Consider the following 26,397-nt stretch of genomic DNA (forward strand, 5'->3'; position numbering starts at 1 on the left):
AATAAATCCTAGGGTTAGGGTTGCAGTTAGGGTTAGGGTTGGGTTTGCAATTAGGGTTAGGGTTAGGGTTGTGATTAGGGTTAGGTTTGTAATTAGGGTTAGGGTTAGGGTTGTGGTTAGGGTTAGGGTTCCTATTAGGGTTAGGGTTGCAATTAGTGTTAGGGTTAGGGTTGTGATTAGGGTTAGGGTTAGGGTTAGGGTTAGGGTTGCAATTAGGGTTAGGGTTGTGATTAGGGTTAGGGTTAGGTTTGCAATTAGGGTTGCGATTAGGGTTAGGGTTAGGGTTGTGATTAGGGTTAGGGTTAGGGTTGCAATTAGGGTTAGGGTTAGGGTTGTGATAAGGGTTAGGGTTAGGGTTGTGATTAGGGTTAGGGTTAGGGTTGCAATTAGGGTTAGGGTTAGGGTTGTGATTAGGGTTAGGGTTAGGGTTAGGGTTGCTATTAGGTTGAGAGTTAGGGTTGCATTTGGGGTTGCAATTAGGATTGCAACTAGGGGTTCGGGTTTGGGATTAAGGTTGATCACCACACTGAGGTGAGCCCTGCTTGAATAACGTTTGTTCTGAAGGTCGTAGCGATCTGAAAGTGGGCTCCGTCTCTACTAATTTGTGTATTCCCGATTGATTGGTACCACTCACGAGTCTCTACGTGCTTTATGCACTTGCCTGAGACACAAATAACCCTGTTACTCTAGAGTTTATATTTTAGGATGACACAGTAAACAGCACTTTTCTATTGTTTTTAGTCATGTAGATTCTTCACATTTCTGTTACAGTCCAGGACAAAAGAATTGAAATTAAAATATTTGTCTGTGTTTTTAATCCTTCATAAATTTACATGACCGACCTCTTGAGAACAAGTACACATTCTTACCACTGGGTGGTGCTGCAAGCCTACTCTAGCTTATTGTCACAAAAGATGATTTTAAATTACAGTTTCCTGACAAATGTTTTAATCACATTTTAAAGGACTTTAGTTTGAAAGGATTTGTTTTTAACTTTTTTCATTAACACATGAAATGCTCACAGACTTTTTATTTAACTACATATATACTATCATGCTTCATATGCTGTTATCTTTATTAAACCTAAAATCTGTTTTCCAATCCATGAGGAAACACAAGTTTTTGCAACTGCAGTGATTATCCTTCTGATATTATATTGAATTACATTAGACTGGACACGAGCGTCCACACACTTGACTTCAGTTAAAAAAACCTCTAATACTATTATTTCATCAATCTGTGATTAGATGAGTAAAAAATAATTAAGTAGTTTTAGGAACAGATTGTGATTTAAGTTTACAAAAGAGAACGTTAACGTGTGAAGTAAAAAGTGAAGGTAAATCTTTCCTTTTGTTTTCCTAAATTCCTACATTCCCCAGAATGCCATCTGCAAGGTTGCTTTGGTGAGGTGATTCATTACTGACCGTCTTAAAGTTCATATGAATATAGCTCCTTTATAATATAAACTGTGTAATATTATTTATGTATATTTACTCATTTCCACACAGAGAAAACACATATGACTTAATTAAGAACATTGTTTATTCAACAGTGGATCTTCAGTAATAAATAAATGCACAGATCATTCATTCCACAATAAAATTGAGGGAAATTTCTTTTTTATATATAAATGTCCAAGCGGAGGATTGATATTGCCATGATGGGTCAACAGACAGAGAGACTAACACAGAGAGGCAGACAGACGGACGTGTACAGACCACACGCATGTGTACAAAGTATTGCGTTTTTCACTGCTCTCTTCTCTTTCTTTCTCTCTTCGAGGACAAAATGTCTTTATGCAAAGTCTAGTCAGTCTAACATCACCATGATGTGTAGATCAATCATAAATTATAAATACAGTATTGCATCACATCAAAGTGCTACAGAGATAGGTGCCGACAATCTTCAAAAACAGAAAGGAAAGGTTTGTTTTCTTTGAAACCCTGTTTTTGTGTGTTTGTGTGTGTGTGTGTGCGTGTGTGTGTTTTGTGCATACATCAGGACTCGGGTATAAAAGTAACCCTGGACTTTGTGCCTTTGGATGTCTAGTACAGAGTGTAGAGCTTAGCCTGGTTCGAAAAAGCAGAAGAAGTACAAACATTGTCTCAATCTGTGGCATCGTGAAGATTTGACCTGATGTTGAAGAACGACGTCGTGGAACGTCACCGCTGTCAGAGTGCTATGGAGAGAACAGACTGTTTTATAAAGATGGACGACGTGACAGCTCCGGAAAAGTGAAGCCGAAATATCTACATCGCCCCCTGTTGGCTGGTTGCAGTATAAACCCTGCCTCCTTCATGTTAGGGTTATTTAGAGGACGACACGTGGACCAAAATAAAAAGTATTTGAGGTCGTCCTCATCAAGCTGATGAATATTTTGGCTTCATTTCTGAATAGTGGGAGGAAGTGGAAACACGTGTTCTTCTTTGTTCACAGTCTATTTGTTTTACAGATACACAATTAATAAGCTTATTGTTTCCTGTTATGGGGTTAGAGCCTCAAAGGTCAAAGCTTAAAATCATTGTTGAACTTGTTTCATATGAAAAAAGCACTAAAGCATTAAAAGAGAAACTGTATTGAAGTATTGCAATCCCATTTTCTCAAGTTAAAAATGTCAGTGTATCTGCTTTTAATGATCAGGAACCCAAAATGGTTGCAGGACTGTTTTTGTAACGTGTTTAAAGTAACCTGAGTTCTTCACAAATGCCGTTTCCGTTGAATCCTCGTGATTTTCATTTAGCATCTACAGTATATTCTGTGTGTGTGAAGATGAAGAGGGAAGCTTTTGCTCTGTAGTGGAATAAGAGTCTGAACTGCGCTGCTGAAATGCTTGAGATTATTTTTGTGACTAACATTCAGCAATCTAAAAAATAAATGTCCCGGGGAAATCGAGGGACGCCTAAATCCACAGAATACCTTTATGTACAAGGCACAAACATCTTAAGGGAGCAGTTGCTGGTTGTGCACATTTTAGCCCATTATCCAAAACCATTTTCCAAAGCATCCAAGAAATAAAGTTGCTGAAGGAACTGAAATCTTTTAAAGTTCAGTATGTTTTGGAAAATGATGACCAGTAATAAATAGGTGATTTATAATGAGTTAAAAGATACAAAGCCACCAGCATTGTCCTTTAAGTGACGTCCAGGATCAATGTGCTCGGAAAGTCGCCCTCTGATCTAAAAAAAGGAAAATCAATGAGAACGTCTCAGTAACGTCACGTCTTCTCACAACCTCTTTCTTTCAGCCCTTTCATTCAAAACTATTTTTTATGTGATGTAGAAAAAGGGAGTTTCCTAGAGGGGCCTGCGGAGGGGTTTCCCAGTCCATTTACAAGGGCCCTCTGCCTTTATTTGGCGTCTTGTTTTATTTATTTAGCCTCTTCAGTGAAGACGATGAAGAGCGGGGGAGAGGCCGCGAGGATGAGAGGGAGAGGTGGAGGAAAGGAGGCAGGAATATAAAAGGATGAAAGGGAGATGACGGGCGGGGGGGAGAGGAAGAGGACATATGAAAGACAGGAAGCTCCGGTCGGATTGCCGGCAGAGCACCTGTCACTGAAGAGCCTCCTGCTTTCTATCACCGTCTCCTTCCCTGTTTTTTCCATCCATCTCTTTTTGTCCGGCGACAGGAGGGACACCCTCAGGAGGGGAAGGAGCGGGTGCTTAAAATTCCTCCTTCCTTCCTGTGTCCATCTCCTCTCCTAAAGACCTGTCGTCTCCATAGCAACACACCCTGCTTTCATACTGAGCTTATTCACTTGGTAGTCATGAATGTGTGTGTGTGTGTGTGTGTGTGTGTGTGTGTGTGTGTGTGTGTGTGTGTGTGTCAGAAAGAGAGAGAGAGAGAGAAAGAGTGTTTGCTGCCCCTCTGTGTCAGTGTGTGTGCGTCAGTGTGTCTCTGTGCGTGTCGTTGTGTCGTTGTGGAGGAAGAGGACGTCTCAGTCCAACACTCCGTCTGAACTCCTTCACTGAAACGAGCGTTAAAAGCCAAGTTCATTTTTGGTCAGTGTGAAGAAATCTCGTGTTGAGGTGGAAGAAGCGTTGGCTGGTTTCTGAACGTTAAAAAGTTTTGTCTTTCAGTCTTTTGAGTTTTGACTCAGGCACCGTGACGCTTCTCGCCCCCCCCGCCCCTGGAAGCATGTACGTACTGCAGCGGCCAGTGAGACTGACAGCTCTCTCAGCCAATACCAGCCCAGTCTGTGCTCAGATAGTCTGTCGGAGGGAGGGCGGGGCGGCGGCTGCGATCGGCTGTCCATCAGCAGCCGGGCGAGGTCGTGAGCGGGCTGTGGTGCAGGTAGGCGGGGTTCACCACAGAGACTGGGAAGTTAAAAATGAACGGCGAGGTGGGCGTAGCCACCGTTGAGTTGGCGGCCGTCGACGACTTGGGTCCAAGGAGCGGGCTCGCCGTGGCGGCCGCCTCTGCGGCGCAGGAGGTGGCGAGGAGCTGGGACTCGAACTGCAGCAGCTGACCCATGAAGCTGAAGTTTGGGGAGATGATGCTGCGGCGGCGGCGCACAAACTCGAAGGCTTCGTCCAGACGCACGCGCTTCCTCTTCATCAGGTAGGCCAGGCAGATGGTGGCGGAGCGGGAGATGCCCGCCTGACAGTGGACCAGCACTCGCCCACTGGAGTCCCGTACTGAATCTGAGGAGAGAAGGAGGTCAAAGGTCAGATGTTTCCATGAACATTACAATTCATAAAAATAAAAATCTTTTTTCACTCCAAAAATAAAAATGTGGAGACAGTAATTTCAAATCTTTAAAGTTTCATCAGAGGACTGTTGGGCCGTGGTAACGTGTGTTTCCTTGTTGTCATTGTGTTTTCGTAATGGATTTTTACAAGAATCACTTTTCCATCATGAACAATGAAAATAATCGTAATAATTTCAAGCCCCTAGTTCTTCGAAACACAACAGATGTACAGTGACGCTTTGCCTCCGACTCATTTCCTGTCCTCCTCACTCTCCTTCCTTCCTTCCTCTCTCTCTCTCTCTCTCTGCGCAGCCAGATCGCTAAACTAACCTCAAAGTGAGAACACAGCAAATCACATTAAACTGAGACATGTGCAAAAGAAAAAAAGATGGAGTCTGCAGCAGGCCCGTCTTTCTCACTTCCTCCTTATGTCCTATTTACGTCTCTGCCTCTGTCAGACACACACACTGTTACTTTGTTAGTGTGAGTAACCAGATTTAGTTAATAGCTTGATGAAAGCGTTTACAGTAACTAAATGTTCTGAACATCCTCGGTTTGGATAATGAGTTGGACACTGCTGCTGATGTCCTGGAGCATGTGTGGCCCACTGCAGGAAATTAGAATCCGCGGGTATGAAGGAGATAATGGAGAAACTTCATTGATTGCTTTTTATTTCCATGTTAATGGCTTTAATCTAATTTTCCACGACTCCCGCTCTGTTGAATATTAAACTACAGCTTTGAATACAGTTCACTACACGAACATCTCTTGCACACGAGCAGAATTTTACAAGACTGAAGAATGTTTGCTGCCGGAGAAATCTCTGAAAGCACAGATGCTTGATGGGCAACAGACACCCCCCCCCCATCGCTCACTCTTTGTATCTCGCTGTTTTTCAGATGCCTCTCACTCATCTCTCTCTCTCTCACACACACACACACACACACACACACACACACTAATCTCAGGTGACTCCACCACCACAGCGTCTGTTCACCCGGTAACAGCGGATGAGTCAGACTCTGGTCCCACAGCAGCTAACTATGACGCATACCAGTACCCACACACACACACACACACTCATGAACATACACTCAGCACGGAAACCACACACACGTCTACACAGCATGGAAATACAAAGCAAAAGCAAAGCTCACACTTTCTTAAATTTCACACACAAAGATTTCTGAAATCCTTCTGCAGAGAAATGATTGACTGGAATATTTTATTTTTAATTTCATTAGATTCCGGTAGATTACTTGTTGTCTCTGTAAAATCTGCTGAGATGTGTTTTGCTTCTTGGAAAAAAATATTTGTCTGATTTGTCATTATCGGCCTGGGAGCTTTTCCGCCGCGGCTCTCTGAAAGCTCCTTTACGGGAATAATTGTCGGGCTCCAGAGGAGAAGAAAAGCGCTTTACATTTCTGGTCGGTTTGAGATTAAGTAGAGGAAGAGGAACGTTAAGATGAACATGAGCCACTGTGGCTGAAACTCAGACGCCATCGACAGAGAATCCAGAGGAAAGAGAGAGATGACATCACAGTACAGCCCACTCTGTCTGATTGACAGGTGATTAGATTTAACTAAATATATTGAACGTTTAAATCTGTGATTTGTCAATTTGTCGCATTAAAGGAAATTAATGTGCAACTTTTCATTTCATGCAAAAAATATTTGATGCATCTTTCTCAAAAGGTCAGAATTTGCTGCTTTTCCTCTTTTTACATTAAAATAAATTTAATATATTTTATGAGATACATGTTTTATTTATTTTATTGTAATTCATTACTAAGAGTAGATTTTTAATGAAATTCAAACTCATTAACATCAGTCCTCTAAACATGTTTGATTTGGTTCATCAAGATTAATGAATCATTCTCTGAGAAATCAAGGAAAAGGTTGAAAAACGCAATGTTAGCGATCCTGGATCAATCAAACATAAATATAAAAAATATATATATTTCCCACATGTGCTGCTCTACTGCTGCAAAAGCTTGTACAAAAAAAAAAAGTCACAAAACCAAAAAAAAACACGTGACTAAAAAAAAAACCCAGTAAACTCACTGACCTATGAACTCGATGGCCTCCAGGAACCAGCAGCTGATGTCCTCTTTATGGTTGTCCTGCACGGGGATACACTTGTACTGGTACACCCCCTCAAAGTGGTTGGGACAGTCGGCAGACACGTTCAGCAGGGCGGAGATTCCTATGGTGTCCAGGACCTCCTTCTTTGAGGCGTGGAGGGCACTGCCAAGGTAGAGGAACGGGAGGATCTCGACCGGGCCGCCCTGGATAGAGGACAGATGGGAGGGTGATGATTAATTAATGAATTATGTCTTTATTACTTAATTGAGTCAGTCGTTAAGAGAGCCAGCGGAAATGAAAAAGCGGCTCACACGATAAGACAAAGAATTCAGTGTGTCAGCGAGCAGCAGCCGAGGCCGGATGACACCAGCGCGAGCATGACCTCGCTTAAATACTTTGTTAATCACATTACCCGCACTCCTCATCAGACAGGGGTGGCTTATTATCTGTGTAATTAATGCAGAGTCATTTGATACAGACCATTTACTTTGTTAGTATCTGTCTCGGGCAGAGTTATTTCCACTTACGGAAGCATGACCCAGTGTAGCTGATCAAGTGACCGGCGTGAACGTGTTCCAGTCACACAGCTCAGCGGGAATATCAGCATTCTGTGTTCTTGCTTTTTTTATTTAACTCTGTGATTTGCTTTCACTCCATCAACTCTTTCATCAGTGAGAAAAATGGTTCTGAGAAAAAGTATGCCCCATTGCATCATGTTCTGAGTAAGTCACTCAGGGCTAGTACTATGACCTAGTACATGAAGTACATGACGGTACGGACCGTTACACACTCTAATAATAGAAAAAGGAAGCGTCTGGACAAGTGTGAATATGTGTTTAACCTTCCGCGTTTTGCAGTTTATTGGTTAAAAATAGAAATTGTTGATAATAATATTTAAATTTCCATCAGTTCATCATCAACACTGTAATCACCTTTCACAATCCACACATTCAGACTTTGATGGTAAGAGATGAGATGAGACGTTTGTGAGCTGCCGTTTCAAAGCCTTCAGTTTTTTGGCATTTTTCCTCCACCGCCATTTTGTTCTTTTAAAAAAAACAAGTGACCATATTTGGAAGAGTGGAGCCTGATTACGAGGTCGAGGACGCCGCTCGCTGCCCTCCACAGTACTAGCTGTCAATCACACTGTATCCATGCCCCAGTGCATACTGGGCTTTATCGGCTTTTTAAAAGGATCATTTATGTCGGTTTCAGGCTTTTGTGCACTGGCTTCCCTTTCTTGAACCAGAGTCTTTGTCCATGTTTATACAGTCTAGTCTCCACTGACGTGCTATGCTAGATTAATTAAATGAAATATTTTCATTGCACACATTATAAAACATCTGATCAAACACATCCCATGAACCGATGCAACTTTTGTGCCATTCATTTTGTTTATTTTGAACCAGACCCCTGATCATATTCTGAGTATTGTTTTTCCTCTCACTGGCTCGGAGAGGTCAGGCTGTTGGCGGTCTATACCGGTAGTGAGGCCTATTGACGAGGGCTGTTTCTGTTTATGTCACTGCCGCTGACGACCTCGCTACTGACACAGCGGCAGGAAATGATCGATACTGCTAAAAGATGTAATGTGAAGAGGGGGGGGGGTGGATACAAGGGAAACTCAACTACTAGCCCACTCCATCGTGTCAATACTCCAGCAGGAACTAATTCCTTGAATTAAAACTCCACCTGACATTCTGGCCGAGACCAACAAGACTTGTTTTTCTTCAAAGAACAACAGACAAAGGCCGACTTGTCCTCATCTCGCTCCTCGTGCATTCCGGTGGGAATTAAACCCCAAACCGCATGTGACTTTGAGCATTGCGTAAAAATCTTCCGACTGGAGCAGCAGATCACTCGGCGGCAGAGCGAGGCCACCGAGGTCGCAGGAAGTGACAAGAGAGGTGAAGCAGAGGTGAAACGCCGTCAGACAAAATGATGAATTTAATAATTTGGCAGAGAGACTGATGAGACGTGTTGAGGTTGTATGAAGGAGACAAAGTGAAAGGTTGAGTTCTGTTGCATGAAGCAAACAGCCTCCAGTGTTTGTTCTCTAAAGTGTCAGTGTGAGAAGCTGAAAGCGAGTTTTACAGGATAAAAAGACCAAATAGTCGATGAATCAGTTAGTTAGATGAGATCAAATTAAAATTATTCAATACTTACGAGGGTTTTTATGACTTTTAATCATTTATTTATCAGATATAAAATAAAAAATCCTTTTTTTTTCTTGCGTTTCTGTTAAATATTATTAAAACTTGATTATTTTAGTACAATTAAGTAAATTCAAGACAGTGATTATTTCCTGAATGCTCTTTGTTTCAACAACTGGCTGCATTCTCTCCAAAGCTGACCTACATTAGTTTGACACTAGAACTGTAAACATGTGTAAAGTGTGAGTTCAGGTGTTTCTGCACATTGTGTCCTTTTACCTGGTCGTGATGAGGCGTCCCACAGGACGAGCAGGAGGAGTCGATGCTGGACTGGCTGCTGAGGGACGGTAAGGGTTTGGTCTTTAAACAAAACTCAGGGTATTCTGTGAAAAACCGGTCGTATCCGCCTGGAAAAAAGAGACATAACGATATTTAGGATAAGATGAATCAGGGCTGTGGTGTGATGCAGCATTAGAAAACATGTTGTAAAGCATAAGAGATTAAATAGACGACTAAAGACCACAGACAGAAGCTCCGGGGACATTATAGAGAGAGATAGTTCATATTTGTGGCGTATAAAATATAAAACAAGACTAAAACACACTCAAGGACAAAAGAGTCTTTGACCCACATTAACGTTCCCACATCTGCACCAAAGTATTCTCCTCTGCGTCCGACTTAAAGTCCATTAAACCAACCTCTGACCTGCTTTGTCCTGTGAAAACAATTTCATCATCCCTTTGCTTTTTTTTTTTTTTTTTTTAAACACATATACATCTGCAGGCTGACCACTTGCTCCCTGCACCTCAGGGATCAAACCAGATTAACTGTGGATATGTCATCTTCCTAAGCTACACACACATGTACTCCTGTGCTTCAAGGCGCCTGCGTCATTAGGATGCACAAAAAACGAATGCGCCACAGCTCGCAGCAGCTTTGCTTTTCAGATTCCCTGCAGTCTAAATATAGTCTGGTGGTGAGAAAAAAAAACATCCAGTACTTATTTCAGATTTTACTGCTTCACATCATATTAACTGGAGGCGGACGCTTTCTAGAATGACCATGTGTGTGTCCTGTGAGTCCCTCTGGTTAGAAGTGGCTTCCATGCATCAGCATTACCTCATTCACTCAGCACACAGCCATTGGTCTGTGTGTGTGTGTGAGTGACTGAGTGAGTGAGTGAGTGTGGGATTTGTAAAAGAAAAAAATGCATCAAAATAGAGCAGGCACTGTCAGCAGGATCTTATCTGAAACATATATCTGCTTTATAAAAACAAAAATCAGTATTTATGGAGCCAATAAAACTATATTGTGGTTTATAGTAACAAGGTTGTTGGTACAATTTGGAGACAGTATTAAAAATTTTATCATTTTTATTGTCTCTGATTGTTCTTTAAAGCCTCAAATTAATAATAAATCAATAACAAAGACATAAAGATGTACTGCTGCGAATATTATTTTCATTATAAATGTTTTTTTTGCTTATTCAAAAACAATATTAGAGACAAAGAACCCATGTATACTATATTTAAATGATTTGTATTGTAGATTGGTGTTTCCCAGTATTAAGACCAAACCCATGAATAAAATCAATAATTTGTGAATCATTATAACTTGTTTTTTGTCTCATTATAATGATTTTTTACACATTTTCTTGGAGAAATATCCAAAATAAAACCACTTCACCATGATAACATTAGAACAAAATCGTTGAATGGACATTTAGAGGTTGAATCTTGATATGTAACCACCGTATTGTTCTGTATACGTGATGCAGGTTAATAAATGTACCTTTCAGCAGGTACGTGTCTGTGGCGGAGGAGTCCCCGCACAGCGCGGTGAGCACCAGCGTCACGGTGCTGTCCTCCTTCACCGTGTCCGCGTCCGGCGTCCTCTCGTCGTACAGCACCACGGCGGAGTACATCCCGGAGCGCAGGCGGCCGCGCACCTCCTCGTCCCCGGCCAGGATCTGGTCCAGGCTGAGCGCGGAGCCCTTCGCCCGGCGGCGCACGATGGTGTTGCAGCGCGCGTTGACGGCGCCGCGGATGTGTCCCGCGCTGAAGGCGAGGAAGGAGCGGCAGTCCAGCAGCAGGCACTTGGCGCTGTCGTCCTTCAGGAGCCGCTTGAGCACCGTGCAGTCCATCTCACACAGATCCTCCATGTTGTCAGGAAGCGGCCGTGTGTCTGGGAGCTCTCTGTGTCTCTGTGTGTGTGTGAGTGTGTATCTGCGCCACCGCCGTCCTTCCTAAACCCCGCAGAAGGCGCACGGATCCCGCGGTAAATCCTCTTTATCCGCGCATCGCTGAAACTGCACCGCTCATCACGCACAGTCCCGCACACCTCTGCTCGCTCTCTCTCTCTCGTGTGTGTCGCTGCTCGGGACTGCTTCTCTTTATTTTTCTTTTTTTTTTTTAAATGAATGGCTGCATCGCGTCACAGCGGAGGTGACGTCAGCTGATGGCAGCCAATCACGAGGCGTCCAGTTTCCCGTCCCGTTTCCTCCCCTGATGTTCATTCATAAAAAAACAGACATCAATGAAAACGGGAGGTGATGAAGATGAGACCCCGTGAAGCGAAGACACCGTAAATCAATGGTAGAAATTATATTTATATATACAATATATTTAATATATAGATGTTAGAATAAGAAAATAGAGATATACAAGCAGGAAAAACAGCAATGTTGGCAGCAAACACATGAGGCATATTTACAAAAATAAAAATGAATAAAATAAACCTTCACACATGTTCACTTCCTGTGACTAAATGAAAAACTAGCTTTTTGAGGAAAGAAAACGAAAAGTTTCTTTTTACCACATTTATGTTTCCGAGTAGCTGGAGACAAAAAGATCTGAAAGAACATCGAAATTTGTCATTTTGCTGGAAGTGGATTTGAAAAATGTGATTCAAAAAAGTATGCACATGTTTAGCTATAGTAGTGAATAGTAGTGAATAGTCTCTTCGCCCTCTAGTGGCCAAAAATCAACCAATGCAACTTTAAGGTCGTATCACATCTTCAATACGATGCATTTTACTTGTCGTTTTAAAAAAAAGACCAAAAGTTATAATTGCTTTAATCCTTGATGGGAAAAATGCATAGTTTCTTTAAATATCACCATATGAAACAACTTAGAGATGACGGATGATTCTAGTCGGAAAGATATGTCCTGGACGCACACATCCATAAATCTGCGTACGTATACGTCTGAGTGTGCATGTGGGCGTGCAAACCTACAAGCAGAAATGTCATTTGCATCCTCTATCGCACGCAGCCTTAGCAAGCGTGCTCAGGTATTTGCATGTTGATCTCGTTTCCATGGTTACGAGAGGATAGATAGCAGATGAGAGAAGTAAAACACAAACAGACTGGCTGCAAAACAGGCAGAGCTGAGAGAGACCTGCAGATAAACAGGCTATAAAAACACATCAGTGTTAATATTGCATTTATTATGAATGGGTTTGAGTGGGAAAACTTGTGCACATGAGCACAGGGGGAAACAATGCATGTGCACACGGATCTGTGATTGTGAGGCTTTTGTTTGCTGCTCAACTCAGATGCTGTGCGCTTGATTTATTTTTAATGAGTCCTCCAAGATGTAACTCATGTAGAACAAGTGCGATCTGACAGCCATGTTGAAATGACATGATCGGGATGAGAAGCTGCTTGTTTTCCACCAGCCTGAACTCATGGGCACTTGAGTATTTATGTCATGTTTTCTGTCTGGCATACGCTAAAAAATGGAACTGTTTAGTCTGGATGCAAGTGTAAGCAAATTAACAAACCTATAGAGAGGAAATGTGGATGATATTTCATGGTTCTAAGGCACCAATTTAAAAAAGTGGTATTTTTTCATAGAATATTTATATAAACATGTTGCAACATGTTCTCTATATTACTTAATTTTCAAAGGGACACAAGACATAGAGAAATACATGATGCTCTGTTATCTATCTATCCATCCATCCACCCATCCATTTATTTAAATATATATACACATGAAAACACAGAGAGTGAGAGGCAGAATAAAACAGGAAAGGAAGAGGATGGAGTGATGAGGGTGGTTACAGGGGTGGGGTCTGATGATTGAGTGAGAAAAAGAAAGAAGAGATGATTTCTCGTGCTGGATCACAGCCTTCGACAACAGACACACACACACACACACACACACACACACACACACACACACACACACAACACTCTGCATTACTACCGACCCCAAACAATGCCTCGTACAGACGGGATGATGCTGCTGCCGTAGCAACAAGGGAGAGGTGTGGGGAGGCGGAGGCAGCAAGCAGGGGGGGTTGGGGGTCTGCAAGTGGATTGGCTGGGGAGAGACTCTGCACTGATGTCATCCCTTCCCTACCTCCGTCCCCCCCACCAGCTCTCCCCTGTCCATCCATTCATCCCCTCACATCCCTCGCCGCATGTCGTCATCCGTCAACACAGCGGTTGAGCGCGAAAGAGGGAGAGAGAGAGAAAGAAAGACGGGTAAATATCTCTCCCTCCTCGTTCCATTTTCCTCTCTCTTATCCCCGACTCTTTCTTTTATTGACCTCCCTCACCCTCATCATCCTCTCTCTCCATTTTTATTATTGGCATGAAATTAAAAGGAAATATCAATATTGCAGATATGGACTCTAAAAGGCACCAGGATCAAGTCGGACAAATTTGTACAATACATGAAAACATGCAATTAAAAGAAAAAGCAAAACAGCAAAACTGCAACGAGACGAGTCCACAGACACACAGACGTGAGGTCAACGACAGCAGGGTGTCTATCACAGGATCGGTGGTCATGGCTACCTGCTGAAGTGTCCTTGAGCAAGAGACTAAAAGCATTTGCTCCAAATGGCTTTGGTATAAAGTCACTTTATAAAAAGGCTAATAGTGTACTGCATCTCAAGTGTCAACTTGTGTAAATTAGGGTAATGTTCTCATAGCTCTAGCTTCATATTCAGACATGAGTATTTAATCCCTCAGGAAGAAAGCACACGTGTGCAGTTTCCAAAAATGTTGACCTACACTCCTTTAACACAGCAGTATGCGATGTAATTGTAGCACGGAAGCAGTAGCAGTCATCAAGGAAAAATGATGGAAACAGCAAAACATCATAAAATAACAACACACATGCAGATGAGCGTGTGGGACGAGTGCGTGCGAGTGTGCATGTGTTTGTGAAGCATGTGTATACACACTCTAATTCTGTCCCACTCTCTAATCCTATAATCCAGTGGTTAAACCCCAACTGAGTGCCGCTACATTTTCATGAATGAGCTTGTGTCATTTGTCCTGTGTTTATGTGTTGACGAGAGAGAGAGAGAGAGGGAGGGAGGGAGGGAGGGAGGGAGAGAGAGAACAAAAACAGAAGAATATAGCAGAGAAAGAAAGAGGACACAGAGATGCCGCAAAGGACACAGAGGAGAGAAAAACAAATTGGACAAAAAGGTAAAGAGATAAAGAGGGTGAGGGATGAGAGACAGGGGGAGTCGAGCAGTAGAAGAGAACGTGGTATCGTGTTGTCACAGATCTATCATTTCTCATGTTGTATATCTTACAATAAAGAAATGAGTCCTTATGGTCATAAAGTTGATTTTTTTACTCTTTGTAACTTTGTTTGGATTCCTGCTTTTTTATTTCCAAGGTAATCTTTTAATTATCTGTGTTGTTTTTATATGTTCTAGCTTTCAAATGTTTCTACTGTGTAGGCAGATGAAAGCTTTGTTTCCTGTTGGTTTAAAAAAAAAAGGGAGTTTGCTATTTTTTAGGTGATGCCATGTTTGCCCTGAGCTGTTTGCTGAGACTGCCTGGGTTAATAAGTAATAAAGCTAGAGGTCAATAGCTGCTTATCCATGTTTCAGTGGTTCAACTTTCAACACACTCACACAGAGGCAGGGTCATTGCACTGGATCTCTTCTTCTTGTCGAGCTCTCACATGCTCATCTACCGATCCTGACGCTGCCAGCACACACCCACGTGCCTTATTGCCTGTTTACTTCCACTCATCAGCGAGCTCTTTATTTGGTCGTTGTGCTGCTCCCTTCCTGCTCAGCTGAGTGTAAACACTTCACTGATAATCCTTCTGACAACACGCTATTATTATTACTACTTACAAAATATCAATAATAGAGAATGAGTGTTAAAAGTAGAGTTGAGGTTGAACTCATACTGAAGTTTTCTCTGTTAGTGAATGGGGTTTCTTGCAGTTGCAGGTGATAGTGATGGTCGCTGGCCACTTCAGCTACTGAACGTCAGCGACAACGTCTTGGTGAGAAGGTGAATTAATATCCAAAATGTTTCTCGTAGGCTAGTAGCTCCTAACACAAAGGTATCAATCACCTCTCCACAGAAACCAATGTGAACGAGCAAAAACACATAAAAAAGTTTTCAATGGGCACAAAAAACATATAATGAGCATAATATAAAAAAGCACGACTCTGCTTGTTGTGGAAAATTGCTTCTACATGATATCATGACAACTTTAACCCAAACCTGAAGCAGATTTTTACATCAGTCTGTCGCAGACTCAAAGAAAACACACTTCCTCCTCATTCAAATCTCACTGTGTGTTTTGAATAGTCAAAGCAGCACAGGATGAACCTGTGGGGTCATATTCAAAGTTATTCATATTTCATCCGTAACCCAGGGACATGGGTGCGTCCAAACACTTCTGTTAAGTCTACAACGTTCAAACTTTTCAAATTACACAGCTAATACAAATATTGTTTGACTTAATGAGAACATGAGAGAATTCATGATCATAGCCTGGAGGAAGCTGAAAGTACCTTCCTGCCATAAATACTGCCTCATAGCCTGGGAATGAGTCCAGAGTACTTTTTAATACATATATATATTGTTGGTAGTCTGGGTAACGTCCACAGGCTGGTGCTGGGGGCATCACTGAGAGCACAGTTGCCATAGAGAAAGGTGAAGGTAAGCACTCATCATATTTGGATGATGTGATGACATGAAACAGAGCTAAGCTGCAGGTCAGACAGTTTACTGTTAACATTCAGACACAACAGACACTGGGACACGTCTGCATATCTCTCATCTGGACAGGGATTGTTTTAGTTCTCAAACTACAACATATTAGCGTATTTGTAGCCTTAGCCAGCTGAGGGACATGCTAGCACCAGTCAGTCACAATAGCGATCTGATTTTCCATTTTTTTCCCGGGTCCTAAAGGCTTATTTACACATAAAAGGAGATGCGTCTGTTTCAAACGATGTAATGTGGTCGTCTCGCTTGAACTATTGGCTAAACTGCCCCCTCCTGATTCCCTGTGGTACTGCTCCACTTTGCGCTAGTGTCTTTCAGAAGCTTTCAGAGGATTTCAGATTTGGACAAAATGATCGCAGAGTACGGATAGAAGGCTCTGCCTGTTTTTGCAAATCCAATGTGAAATGAGGCTCTCCTGGCATTTTGTTGCTGATGAATCAAGTCATAAACAAAACAAAAACAAGCTCATGATTAATTTAAAATACATTTGTGCCATTGACTTCTGTCTGCAAAACTCCTCTTTTGTTTTAAGTGGGTGGTGCAACATCTGCCTTCATTTTGGACCCAAAGGTCAGCACTGTTGAGACAGGTTCAAGCAATATGGGTCAACAACATCCCTGTGAACGCAAAGTTGAACATTACTGTGAGAAATATTCACAGATTTACTCAATCCACTGGAATGAATGGATTTCTCTGCTAACTTTTACTGACCAGCTGCCTTTACTGTGAATGTGAGGATAAAAAGTTCCATTGTTCAGTCCCTGTATTAGTTCTGTGTGTAATGCAGGTCAACCCTCAACAACCATGTAGGAAATATGCTATTTTTATATATGTGATATGTGCAAACATTATGGCAATTACACTAATAATAAATGAAGACAGAGTTTTTCTACACAGTCAGATAAAACATAATATAGTGCTATTAGTTTTTATTGTGTTTATTGATTTTCATTAGTGGCTCAGCACCTCTCAGTGCTCACTGTGAATGAATGAGTATATGAATGACGACTGTCAGGAGGATTATCTGCAGGTCAAATGCAGGTAGGAATAAAGCACAATGTGTGTGTGTGTGTGTGTGTGTGTGTGTGTGTGTGTGTGTGGTATAAGCAGAACAGACAGAGGGATTAAAGACAGGAAACAGAATGAAACCCTCTCCATCTGTACACAAACACACGCAGACTGCAGTTTGTTAGTCATCTTTCCACTGAATCTTTGAATCTGGATGCAAAAATTGTACTGTTGCTGACACACACACAGACACACACAGACACACACAGACACACACAGACACACACAGACACACACAGACACACACAGACACACACAGACAGACAGACAGACAGACAGAGACACACACACACACACACACACACACACAGACACACAGACAGACAGACACAGACACTCCAGAGGTGTGTCCAACTTGACATGCGCGTTGACGTCACCCATCTGTCATGTTTTTTTTTGTTTGAGAAACTGTGACTGAGCCAGGAACTGTGGTTACTATGGCAACGAGCGGGCAAATATGACTGGTGAAGACAGGTGTAGACAGACCATGTGTACACACAGATATGCACTGCAGTACTTTCACAGCATGCAAGTGCAAAAGAGAAACCAGACTTAACTCGTGTTGCAGGACGACATGAGTTCACTCTATTTTCCTAGAAAATAACATGGAGGGCAGCTGAGCAGTGATTGGGGTTCTAAGGGGGGGGGGCTGGAGAAGAGTGGGGGGTGGAACAACAGGAAGTGGAGTGTCCTTGTTAATGTGACATGGTCACATTTAAGTGATTGAATTTCCTCTCTCCGAGTGTGTGTGTGTGTGTGTGTGTGTGTGTGTGTGTGTGTGTGTGTGCGTGCTGGAGTGTATAGCCATGAGTCAATTGCTCAATTGCTTGACAGCCAACATGGCTAAAGTTACAGAACACAACAGAAACATTTCCCTTCCTCTCCCCCTCTGTACTCGCTTGTGGCTCAAAATGAAAGACGAGACTGGAGGTGTGATAACATTCTTCCACAGCACGACTTGGCTGAATCACACTAAATACTGCGTGTTGTAACGTTTGATGAGCTCTCGCCTCCTGCTTCAGAAGACAAGCTAAAAACTTTCACCAAGGCTTCATGGAGGAGCCTGAAACGAGGACTGGGACGGTGTGGATTTCTTCTCACCGCGGTGATAAAGCAACATATTACCACCAATTATTTGTCACCTACCAGACGAAGTTAATTGATCACAGCTGAATGTCACTCAGCTGATAACATGAATACAAATTCCTAAAGAAACGATGCTGCAAGCTGCAACTAAAATTAATTCGTAGAGTTCTGTGCTGTGACTAACATCGATGCCTGAAAGGTAAACATGAGTCATTGTATAATATTGCCTGAAGATAAACAGACTCATTCGGCCTTTCTCAATCTCTGTCCTTAAATGTACTTCTGTTGTTGTGGACGTCATCAGTCACAGCCCAAGAACTGTTCCAATTCAAGTACGCATTTAGCCAAGTACAGTGCCCGCATGTTAACTTACCATAACTTACCATATATATAGATATATAAAGATTACTCAAAGTAATCTATGTGTGTTTTGGCAAATTATTCCAGCATAACTTTTATTTAAAGGTTAGTTTTAGGCTGCCCCTTGAGCCAGGACGCAGGAAACCTGACCCAGTGTTCCCCCAGTGTCAGCGCCCCTGCTCAGTAAATAAAGGTCAAACTGCTCTTTCCTGTCACAGGTTACAGGGACGACACATCGGCTTAAAATCACATTTTCATTCTGTTGAATCCAACAGTACTAGCGTCCTCTTCTCTGCCATAATAACTCCCGATCAGACCACGAAATGTCATTATGTTCCAGAAGTGAGGGTTGAGTCACATTTACTGGACCTTTTAAAGTGCACTGCATTATCCACATTGACTTTGCCATGGATACCCATTATCTGTTTATGCTGCAAGCAATGCCCTTTGCTTTAACACACCATCTATAAATAACCAGCCCTCAGTAAAGAGCGACTTTTGGACAATATTTATAGGAGAGTTCAGCAGTTAGATACAGGATGTTATGTAACTTTGAAGGCAGACAAAATTCTCCACAGATCATTTCAGTGACTTTATTTTTTATCCGTATCAAATTTTTCCCACTAATAGGGGATGGCCTCGTGCTCGCTGCAGGGGAAATGCCTCCTTCTTCAAATTATTTCCCATGAATTACGCCCTCAGTCTGTCACACATTCATCTCAACATTGCACTTTAATGTTTCCAGGAAACATTAGACGATATTTTGGGTCATGTGTATCAGTTGTTGTCTCCTGCTCGGAATATTACCCATCCTGCTCTGCACTTCAAGTACACTTTGTTTATCACATTCAGGAGGACACTATAGTGGGCAGTCTTTTAATAGCTTTTTACATCTTCAGATCCTGAAACAATCTAAACCCAGGAGGAGGCGGATAGGAAACTTGAGAGAGTGCTGGAACTGACAGACCAACTCCTACTCAGTCCATCAGCCAAACACAGAATCCATTCTTCGCTTTCTCAGATGTGTTTTCTGCTTTTTGCACGTTGAAGTGTCAGGACAGGAAGACTTTTGCTCTAACTCCCAATGTTCTAACTGCTGTTATCGTCTCTAATTGTGCAAAGACAAACATCTCCTCCTACACTCCCACTGGGATAAGTTCTGAGGAAAAAAACACAGCATGGAGGATTCGAGGATGAAGCTGAGACAACACTCTAACCATTGTGATGATTCACTGCAGAACAGACTCCTACAGCAATCAGTCGTAGTCCTATAATTATAATTATCGAAAAAGCAAAAGTGGATAGTTTTTATATATCTTTAAGAATTGTATCCATCATTCCATCCAATATTAAGACCACTTATCCTGTGAAGGTCACAGAAGTGCTGTGGCCAGTTCCAGCTTATTATTGGGTGAGAGCATAGACTGTATGTAAAGATGGACGATATGTCCCCACTTCCTACCACTATCCAGAAATTAAGCCAAAATATACAAGAGCTGCCACATTGTGTATTTGGAACCAGAGCTTGTGCTGTTAAAACACGGCCTGTTTTAACAGCACAACATTTATAACTAAAACCAAACTTATTGGAAAAAATAGCTCTTGGAAATACATCAGTGTTATAACAACTACGTAAAATTACAGAAACCATGTCAGAGAAATTTGACGTGTACTTTGACTTTTTAATTTGGTCCATGGCCCATCCACTACCATGGAGGAGAAAGGCTCTAGGTGGTGAGCAAGGGACTTTCTGTGATCATTGCTGCTTGTCTGCTCCAATTAAGGACACACAATAATCCCACTCATCATTATAGTGTCCATATATAATCCCATGCCTCTATACTAGTGCTCAAACATCAACAGTTCACCTCCGCCTTTTCCACTTCGTGGTATTTTGAGTTCAAAAATCAACGGCTTGAATAAAAAGAAAAGTTTCAAGCACAGAAACTGCAGCACAGTGTGAAAGTGATGCACGACTTAAACAAAAAACTCTGCATCTGACTTCTCTGTATCAAAAACTATACCAACTGGAATTGTGCTCTCGAGTTACCTGAACTAATCAGTTTGCACGAATGAGCGGATCACTGTGTATATACGGTCATGAGTGAGAGCGGGGCTATTAGAGAAGTGGCCTGACCTCATGTGAGCACAGTTAAAGCTGTAAAAGAAACAGACCTGCTATTGTTGTCTTTATATCTCAGTGTGTTGGAAAGCCAGCTTTCCTAACAGCTGAGGATAAACATACTGTTCACTGAGCTTTGTGACACCAAGCTAACGGCACCGATTCAGGGTGAAAAAATGCAGCGAGTCTGGATGGTGGCCTGGTTCAGCAGCTTGCTCGCTGTGTGTCTGCAAAAGTCTGTACGATTGGGATGAATAAAGTTTACGATAGTTGTTTGGTAAGTGTTGAACAGGAGAAAACATTTCCAAATATTCAAATTTTTATTTGGATCTGCACCGAATCGCACACACATAAATATCAGTCCCTTAAACTAGCCAGAATTTTTGATCAAGATCCATGAATTATTCTCTATTAACGAATATATTAAGACATTTCCGCTTACAATGTTAAAGGAAGTGAAAATTGTTTTTCTTGAATCTGCCCCATTTTTCCCCCACTTTTTTCAGAATTTTGAATTAATGAATCTCGATGAAAAATAACATTCTAGTCTCATACGCACCAGTCCATCTTTAAGGAAATTAAAGATGCAGCTCAGATTCAAAGCTTAGTGAGTTCAGTCTAAAACACTGTTAAATGTCAGCTTTTAGATTCTGATGGTGGCTGAACTTTTCATTTAACTTCCCTCCTCCTCCCCTCCTCTCATTCCCTCCATCCATCCTCCCCTTCCACCTCTTCTTCTTTCCAAGTGGACGTCACCGGAGATGGAGCCTCTACCCGAGCAGCTTAAAAACAGGTCAAGTGATGTTCCGTGATGTTGAAATTAATGACTGCACACAGGAGAAGAGATTGAGGGTAGCGACACAGTGTGAGAGACAGAAGAGGAGGAAGAGTGGCTGAGAGTGCAGAGTGAGAGTATGTCAAAAAGGGACGGAGGCATTTACTCAGCTGTCCTCACAGCCACTCATCTGATTCCCCTGTTCTCTCTCCATCTCCCCCGTTACAATTGAAACATAATGGAACGGCATTTGATTTGAATGTTAAAGTTATATTGAGAGTCACAAGTGGATGACAGATGCTCCTGAAATAGTCTGTGCATAATGAGCTGTTGAGTTATTTTAGTGTCAGAAGACAATGAAGCACTGAAGAGGACTAAAAGAAGCACCTCTGTTGGTTTATTCATTAATTGAGACTTTGATTTAATGTTTTCTGAATCAAGAATATTAATGATTTTGATCTATTTTACAGTTATAACACTATATTTCCTGTAAATGCAAGATGTACTCTGTTTTCAGAAGGAAACACTTTAGGCTATAAACCCACATATCCATGTTTTTTCTGCTGTAAGAAGTCGCTGATCAGCAACATTACAAATAGCTCAGCTATAAAAATGTGAGATAATTCATAGCAACAAAAAAGGATTACAGAAATAAAAAGACGAGCCATTAGGAGATTAAATATCCCCTGGGAAACCCCCCAAAAAATCATCATTTCACCACACGATTAAAATAATTATAATATATTCCAAATGGATTTTAAATCATGCTCTGGAAAAAAATATTCAATAGCAGGCAAATGGATGGACGGGAATACTGATCAATATATTCCCCTGTATTTTATGCCAGGATGATGGTCTCTGGTGGTCTCCTCCGGCTGTGTGACTCACAGAGCTGCTGGCTGGAGACTATTAGTCTACTGGTTTTTTCACTTCACAAAATACACACTAACAAATGAATTGCTTTGAAAAAGGAGAATTTGACCCTTCTGTGTTGTTAGTTTATTTCATTTCAAATTCAAGTTAGATTCTCTCACGAAGACTTTCGCTCACTAATTCCATCAGTGCTGACAACCGAGGACACGACTACAGATTCGGAGCCGCGTCCGCACATCCGCCAACTTCCTCGGCAAGTCCCAGGAGGTTCATTAATGTTCTGTGGAGCTGAGCGACCTAATGGACAACTATAACTGACCACTTCTCAAACTTCTGTCTGAGGCAGTTACATCACAAGATACAGGCCAGTTTTCTGACTTGACGGCGTGTTCTACTGCCGAGGGTTCACTCGGTGAATCTGAGCGGCAGCGTGCCGTTCAGCAGCAAGAGGGAAGATGAATGAGACAATTAAACCGTGCTTGATGGCACCTCAGTGACTAATGGCTCTTTCCTTCCTGCCTGTCTGAGCGCAGACAAACACTGTAGTAAGCAACAAGCAGTGCGTGCTGCTGTGTTGTCGGATTGTGTGTTTATGTGAGTGGATGTGTGTCTCTGTGGTTTTGTGAGGTCTGGTGATCGCTGCTGGAATTCAGCCACAGAATAGTCCAACGTTTGATATGAAGGAAACTTCAGGGGCTACAAATGCTAACACGAACAGAAATGATTCAACCAAAGCAAAGTGGAAATGAGTAACAAGGCTAAGAATTAAAAAAGGCCTAAAACTAAAGAATTGATTTAAACAATATTTTTGAAGACATAAAGATGGACGACGTGTCTCCACCATCAGCTGAGTCTACTATGATTTGAAGAACTGTGCCAGGAGCATGTTACACATATACAGACTCTGTATAGATCCACTCTCTGGTTGTCACAGTGACAGTTTGTAGTTTAGCCGCGCTCAAACTTCAGGACCTGCAGTTCTTCCCTTCCTGGCCCCGGGGGGGATTATGGACTAGTGTTCCTCTGGAGGTCAGGTCAGCAAACAAAAGTGTTTTTAATTCCATGATTTCACTTTGCTAAAGGCCTTTGTTTCGTAAGTTTTGCTCATTTCTAATTGACGTATTTATTAATACTGTTATTGTGTGTGTCATTTCGAAAAGTGCTCTATAAATACAGTTGTGCTTACTTACCCACTCGTGTCTACAGTGACGACTCTGTGTGGGTCCCAGCATGTGTCGGGGGTTTTCCTGCCTGTACTTCCTGTTGTATACCCTGTTAAAGGCCAACAGTCCACTGGGAGTGGACGGATAGGACAGTCATGTGGTAATTAGCTCTGCTCATTAAAACTGACCCAAGGCTTTGTTCTGCCATCTGGATACGTTGTCCTACCTCCTGTTAGACACGTGTGAGTCAGACAGTGACTGACATGATTTACTTTTTCTCTTGAGCCTGGAAAATAGAAAATGACCCCATATAGTTATTCCTTTCTTTATTCTAGAATCTGACCGACTTGTAGGTTGAATCTGTCGATATGAGCCGTTCATAGAAGACGTTTTGATTAATAAATAAGCTATGAAGACTAGATCAGCATTTCGGTTGAAATCTTCTTAACTCAAGTTCTATGTATTTGTGTTTTCTTTTCAATTAAAATTATTCATAATTAAGTTTATAGTTTAACTGGAAAATATCGAGCCTAAATTACATTTATTTGTCACGAGGATTTGATGACGGCAATTTAGGAATAATTTACAATTATTTTTTTCAAATATAGATATTTCTGCATTTTCCCCCAAAATCCATATCAGTTGGGCTCTACTCTCTTTTAATTTTGACCTCTCGCTTCATAAAAGATAAGACAATGTGAAAGTCCTCTGTTCTTGGAAAACAAGATGGCGCCATATAAAGTCATAGCATTGCTTTAACTTAACTTAGTTGTCATATTATTACTAATTTCAATCTTTTATTTTGGCATTAATTATATGACTTGTGTAAGATTATTTTATGTCTGAGTATAATGCATGTTACCTTATGAACTATACAGAATGATGAGCTCCACTTGTGAGCTGCAATCAGCTGTCATCTTATACAAAGGGAAACAAATAGCTCTACTCTAATCTTGAAATTCATTAAAATGCCATGCACCTTCATTTGGGGGTTTATGGGCAGGGACCCACAGGGAAGACCCAGAACTCACTGGAGGGATTTTATTTCCCATCTGCCCTGGGAACGTCACGGGATTCCTCTGTGGAGCTGAGAGAGGGATGCCTGGAAAACCCTGCTCAGACAAGCGGGAAGAAAATGGATGAATGAATAGATGGACATTCATGATAGCAAATTCACTGGGGCATTGTTTGAAGGACACGCAGTCAGGTGGTTTTTAAATGATGTTGTACAATGTGAAGGACAAGCACACAGTCAGCTTAGAGTGGAATGCAACAAATGTGCAGTGTGAAATGCTGATTTGTCCGTCAGGTGACTTCACAGATAATGGTTTCTGTTTTGCTTCTGTAGAATAAGAGAATAAATTCTTCAACATTTTCAGTTTGTGTCTATATATATATATATATATATATATATATATATATATTACATATATTACATGTTGATTGTTGAGCATTAAAGGGCCTTATAGATTATTTAATGGACACATGTGAAAGCAACCTCCAACTTGTCTTCTCACGAGTAACTGTACTTTCCTCAGTAAATATCAGTACCAATGATAATATAACCTTAACATTATTTTATATAAAAATAACCTCATTATCAATATCATGAAAAAAAACACATAAAACATTATCATACTATAGAAATGAATAGAAATTAAGCATGTATTGACTTTAGATATTGAGCTAAAACACACAAACCATGAAAATGGTTCTTTAAATGTTCAGTCTACCAATCTCACAGCCATTTAAACTAGATCAGAGGAGTGAAACAGAAAAAAAGACAATAATGAAATTGCTACAAAAGAGAAAATGAGACGAAACAATGAAATAAATGAAACAAGAGTTGTTTGTTCTCGGGCGTGAGGAGGATTCAGAGCAAGTTGTTCTCGCCTGTCGAAAAGTGTTGCGAGTAGGAGCATCAGCTAATGGACAAGTGTGGGGAGAGCAGTGAGTCATAGCACTCGGCTCACAAGAACCCCATTTTCTGCCAGATTCTACGTGATTTATGTCTCCGAGAGTATGTGAGTGTAACAGAGAAATATGGAAGCCTGCAGCATAGTTCAGTGTGTATCGGAGTGGTGTGTGTGTGTGTGTGTGTGTGTCTGTATTTGAATAGATCTTTAGTCTTGATGATCACTCAAAGTGATTTACAGTAGTTTTTTGCCATTCACCCACACATTCATACATGGGCAGCAAATTTGGAGTTCAGTCTCTTGCCCAAGGACACTTCGGCATGCAGATGGGCAAGACTGGAACTGAACTAACCTTCTGGTTAGAGGACGACCGCTCTACCCCCTCAGCCACAGCAGCAGAGAGAACAGTGGGTTTGTTGAGCAGCTCTGTTACAGGACAAAAGAGTCTCAGAGACACAGACCTATAGCTGATTATACTGCAGACAGCATTGACAGCATAGCTCACATTTTATACATGTTACACACCAGGACTTATTCACACACTAAACATATTAAGTTGTAAACAATGAATAAGCTGCTACGATACAAATATAAAAAAGTATTACTATATTGTTCGTGTATATCCATTATTATCCATCCATTATCTATACGGCTTATCCCTTTTCTGACATTGGCCGAGAGGCGTACACCCTGGACATGGCGCCAGTGTGTCGCAGGGCACCGAGACAAACAATCATTCACATTCACACCTACGGACAATTTACAGTCTACAATTAACATAACATCAATCAGTATGTCTGTAGACTGTGGGAGGAAGACGGAGTGATCGGGGAAAACCCACACAGACATGGAAGAAACACCACATAGAAAGACTTCCTCTGATATACTGCATGTGTGTAGGGTGAACTTTCAACAATCTATGATTTGTCTTATTGAAACTAATCCGAGGACATCTCATTGTTTTACATCAAGGGAACTCTTGCACTAAAACTCTCTGTGAAAACCAGGCAGAGACAACTCAAGAAAATTAATCTGTGGCCACAGAGTGTTTCATCTTTAAATTTGAAGTGACAACGCAAGAGAAGAAGCTGAAACGAAACATTTCA

At 41.6% G+C, this 26,397-nt stretch overlaps 1 protein-coding gene across 1 annotated transcript; it reads right to left on the reverse strand.

Moving 5' to 3' along the window:
• Positions 1-1,524: 1,524 nt before the first annotated feature.
• Positions 1,525-11,429, reverse strand: dusp4 (dual specificity phosphatase 4). Its single transcript, XM_020082450.2, has 4 exons — positions 10,717-11,429; positions 9,205-9,332; positions 6,756-6,975; positions 1,525-4,640 (listed from the first exon to the last, which is right to left on the reverse strand). Exons 1-4 carry the CDS (start codon positions 11,084-11,086, stop codon positions 4,252-4,254), a joined length of 1,107 nt encoding a protein of 368 aa, XP_019938009.2. The 5' UTR covers positions 11,087-11,429; the 3' UTR covers positions 1,525-4,251.
• Between the last annotated feature and the right edge of the window lie 14,968 nt (positions 11,430-26,397).

Source organism: Paralichthys olivaceus, chromosome 18 (assembly GCF_024713975.1).
Source record: "Paralichthys olivaceus isolate ysfri-2021 chromosome 18, ASM2471397v2, whole genome shotgun sequence".
In the NCBI taxonomy this organism is placed as follows: Eukaryota; Metazoa; Chordata; class Actinopteri; order Pleuronectiformes; family Paralichthyidae; genus Paralichthys; species Paralichthys olivaceus.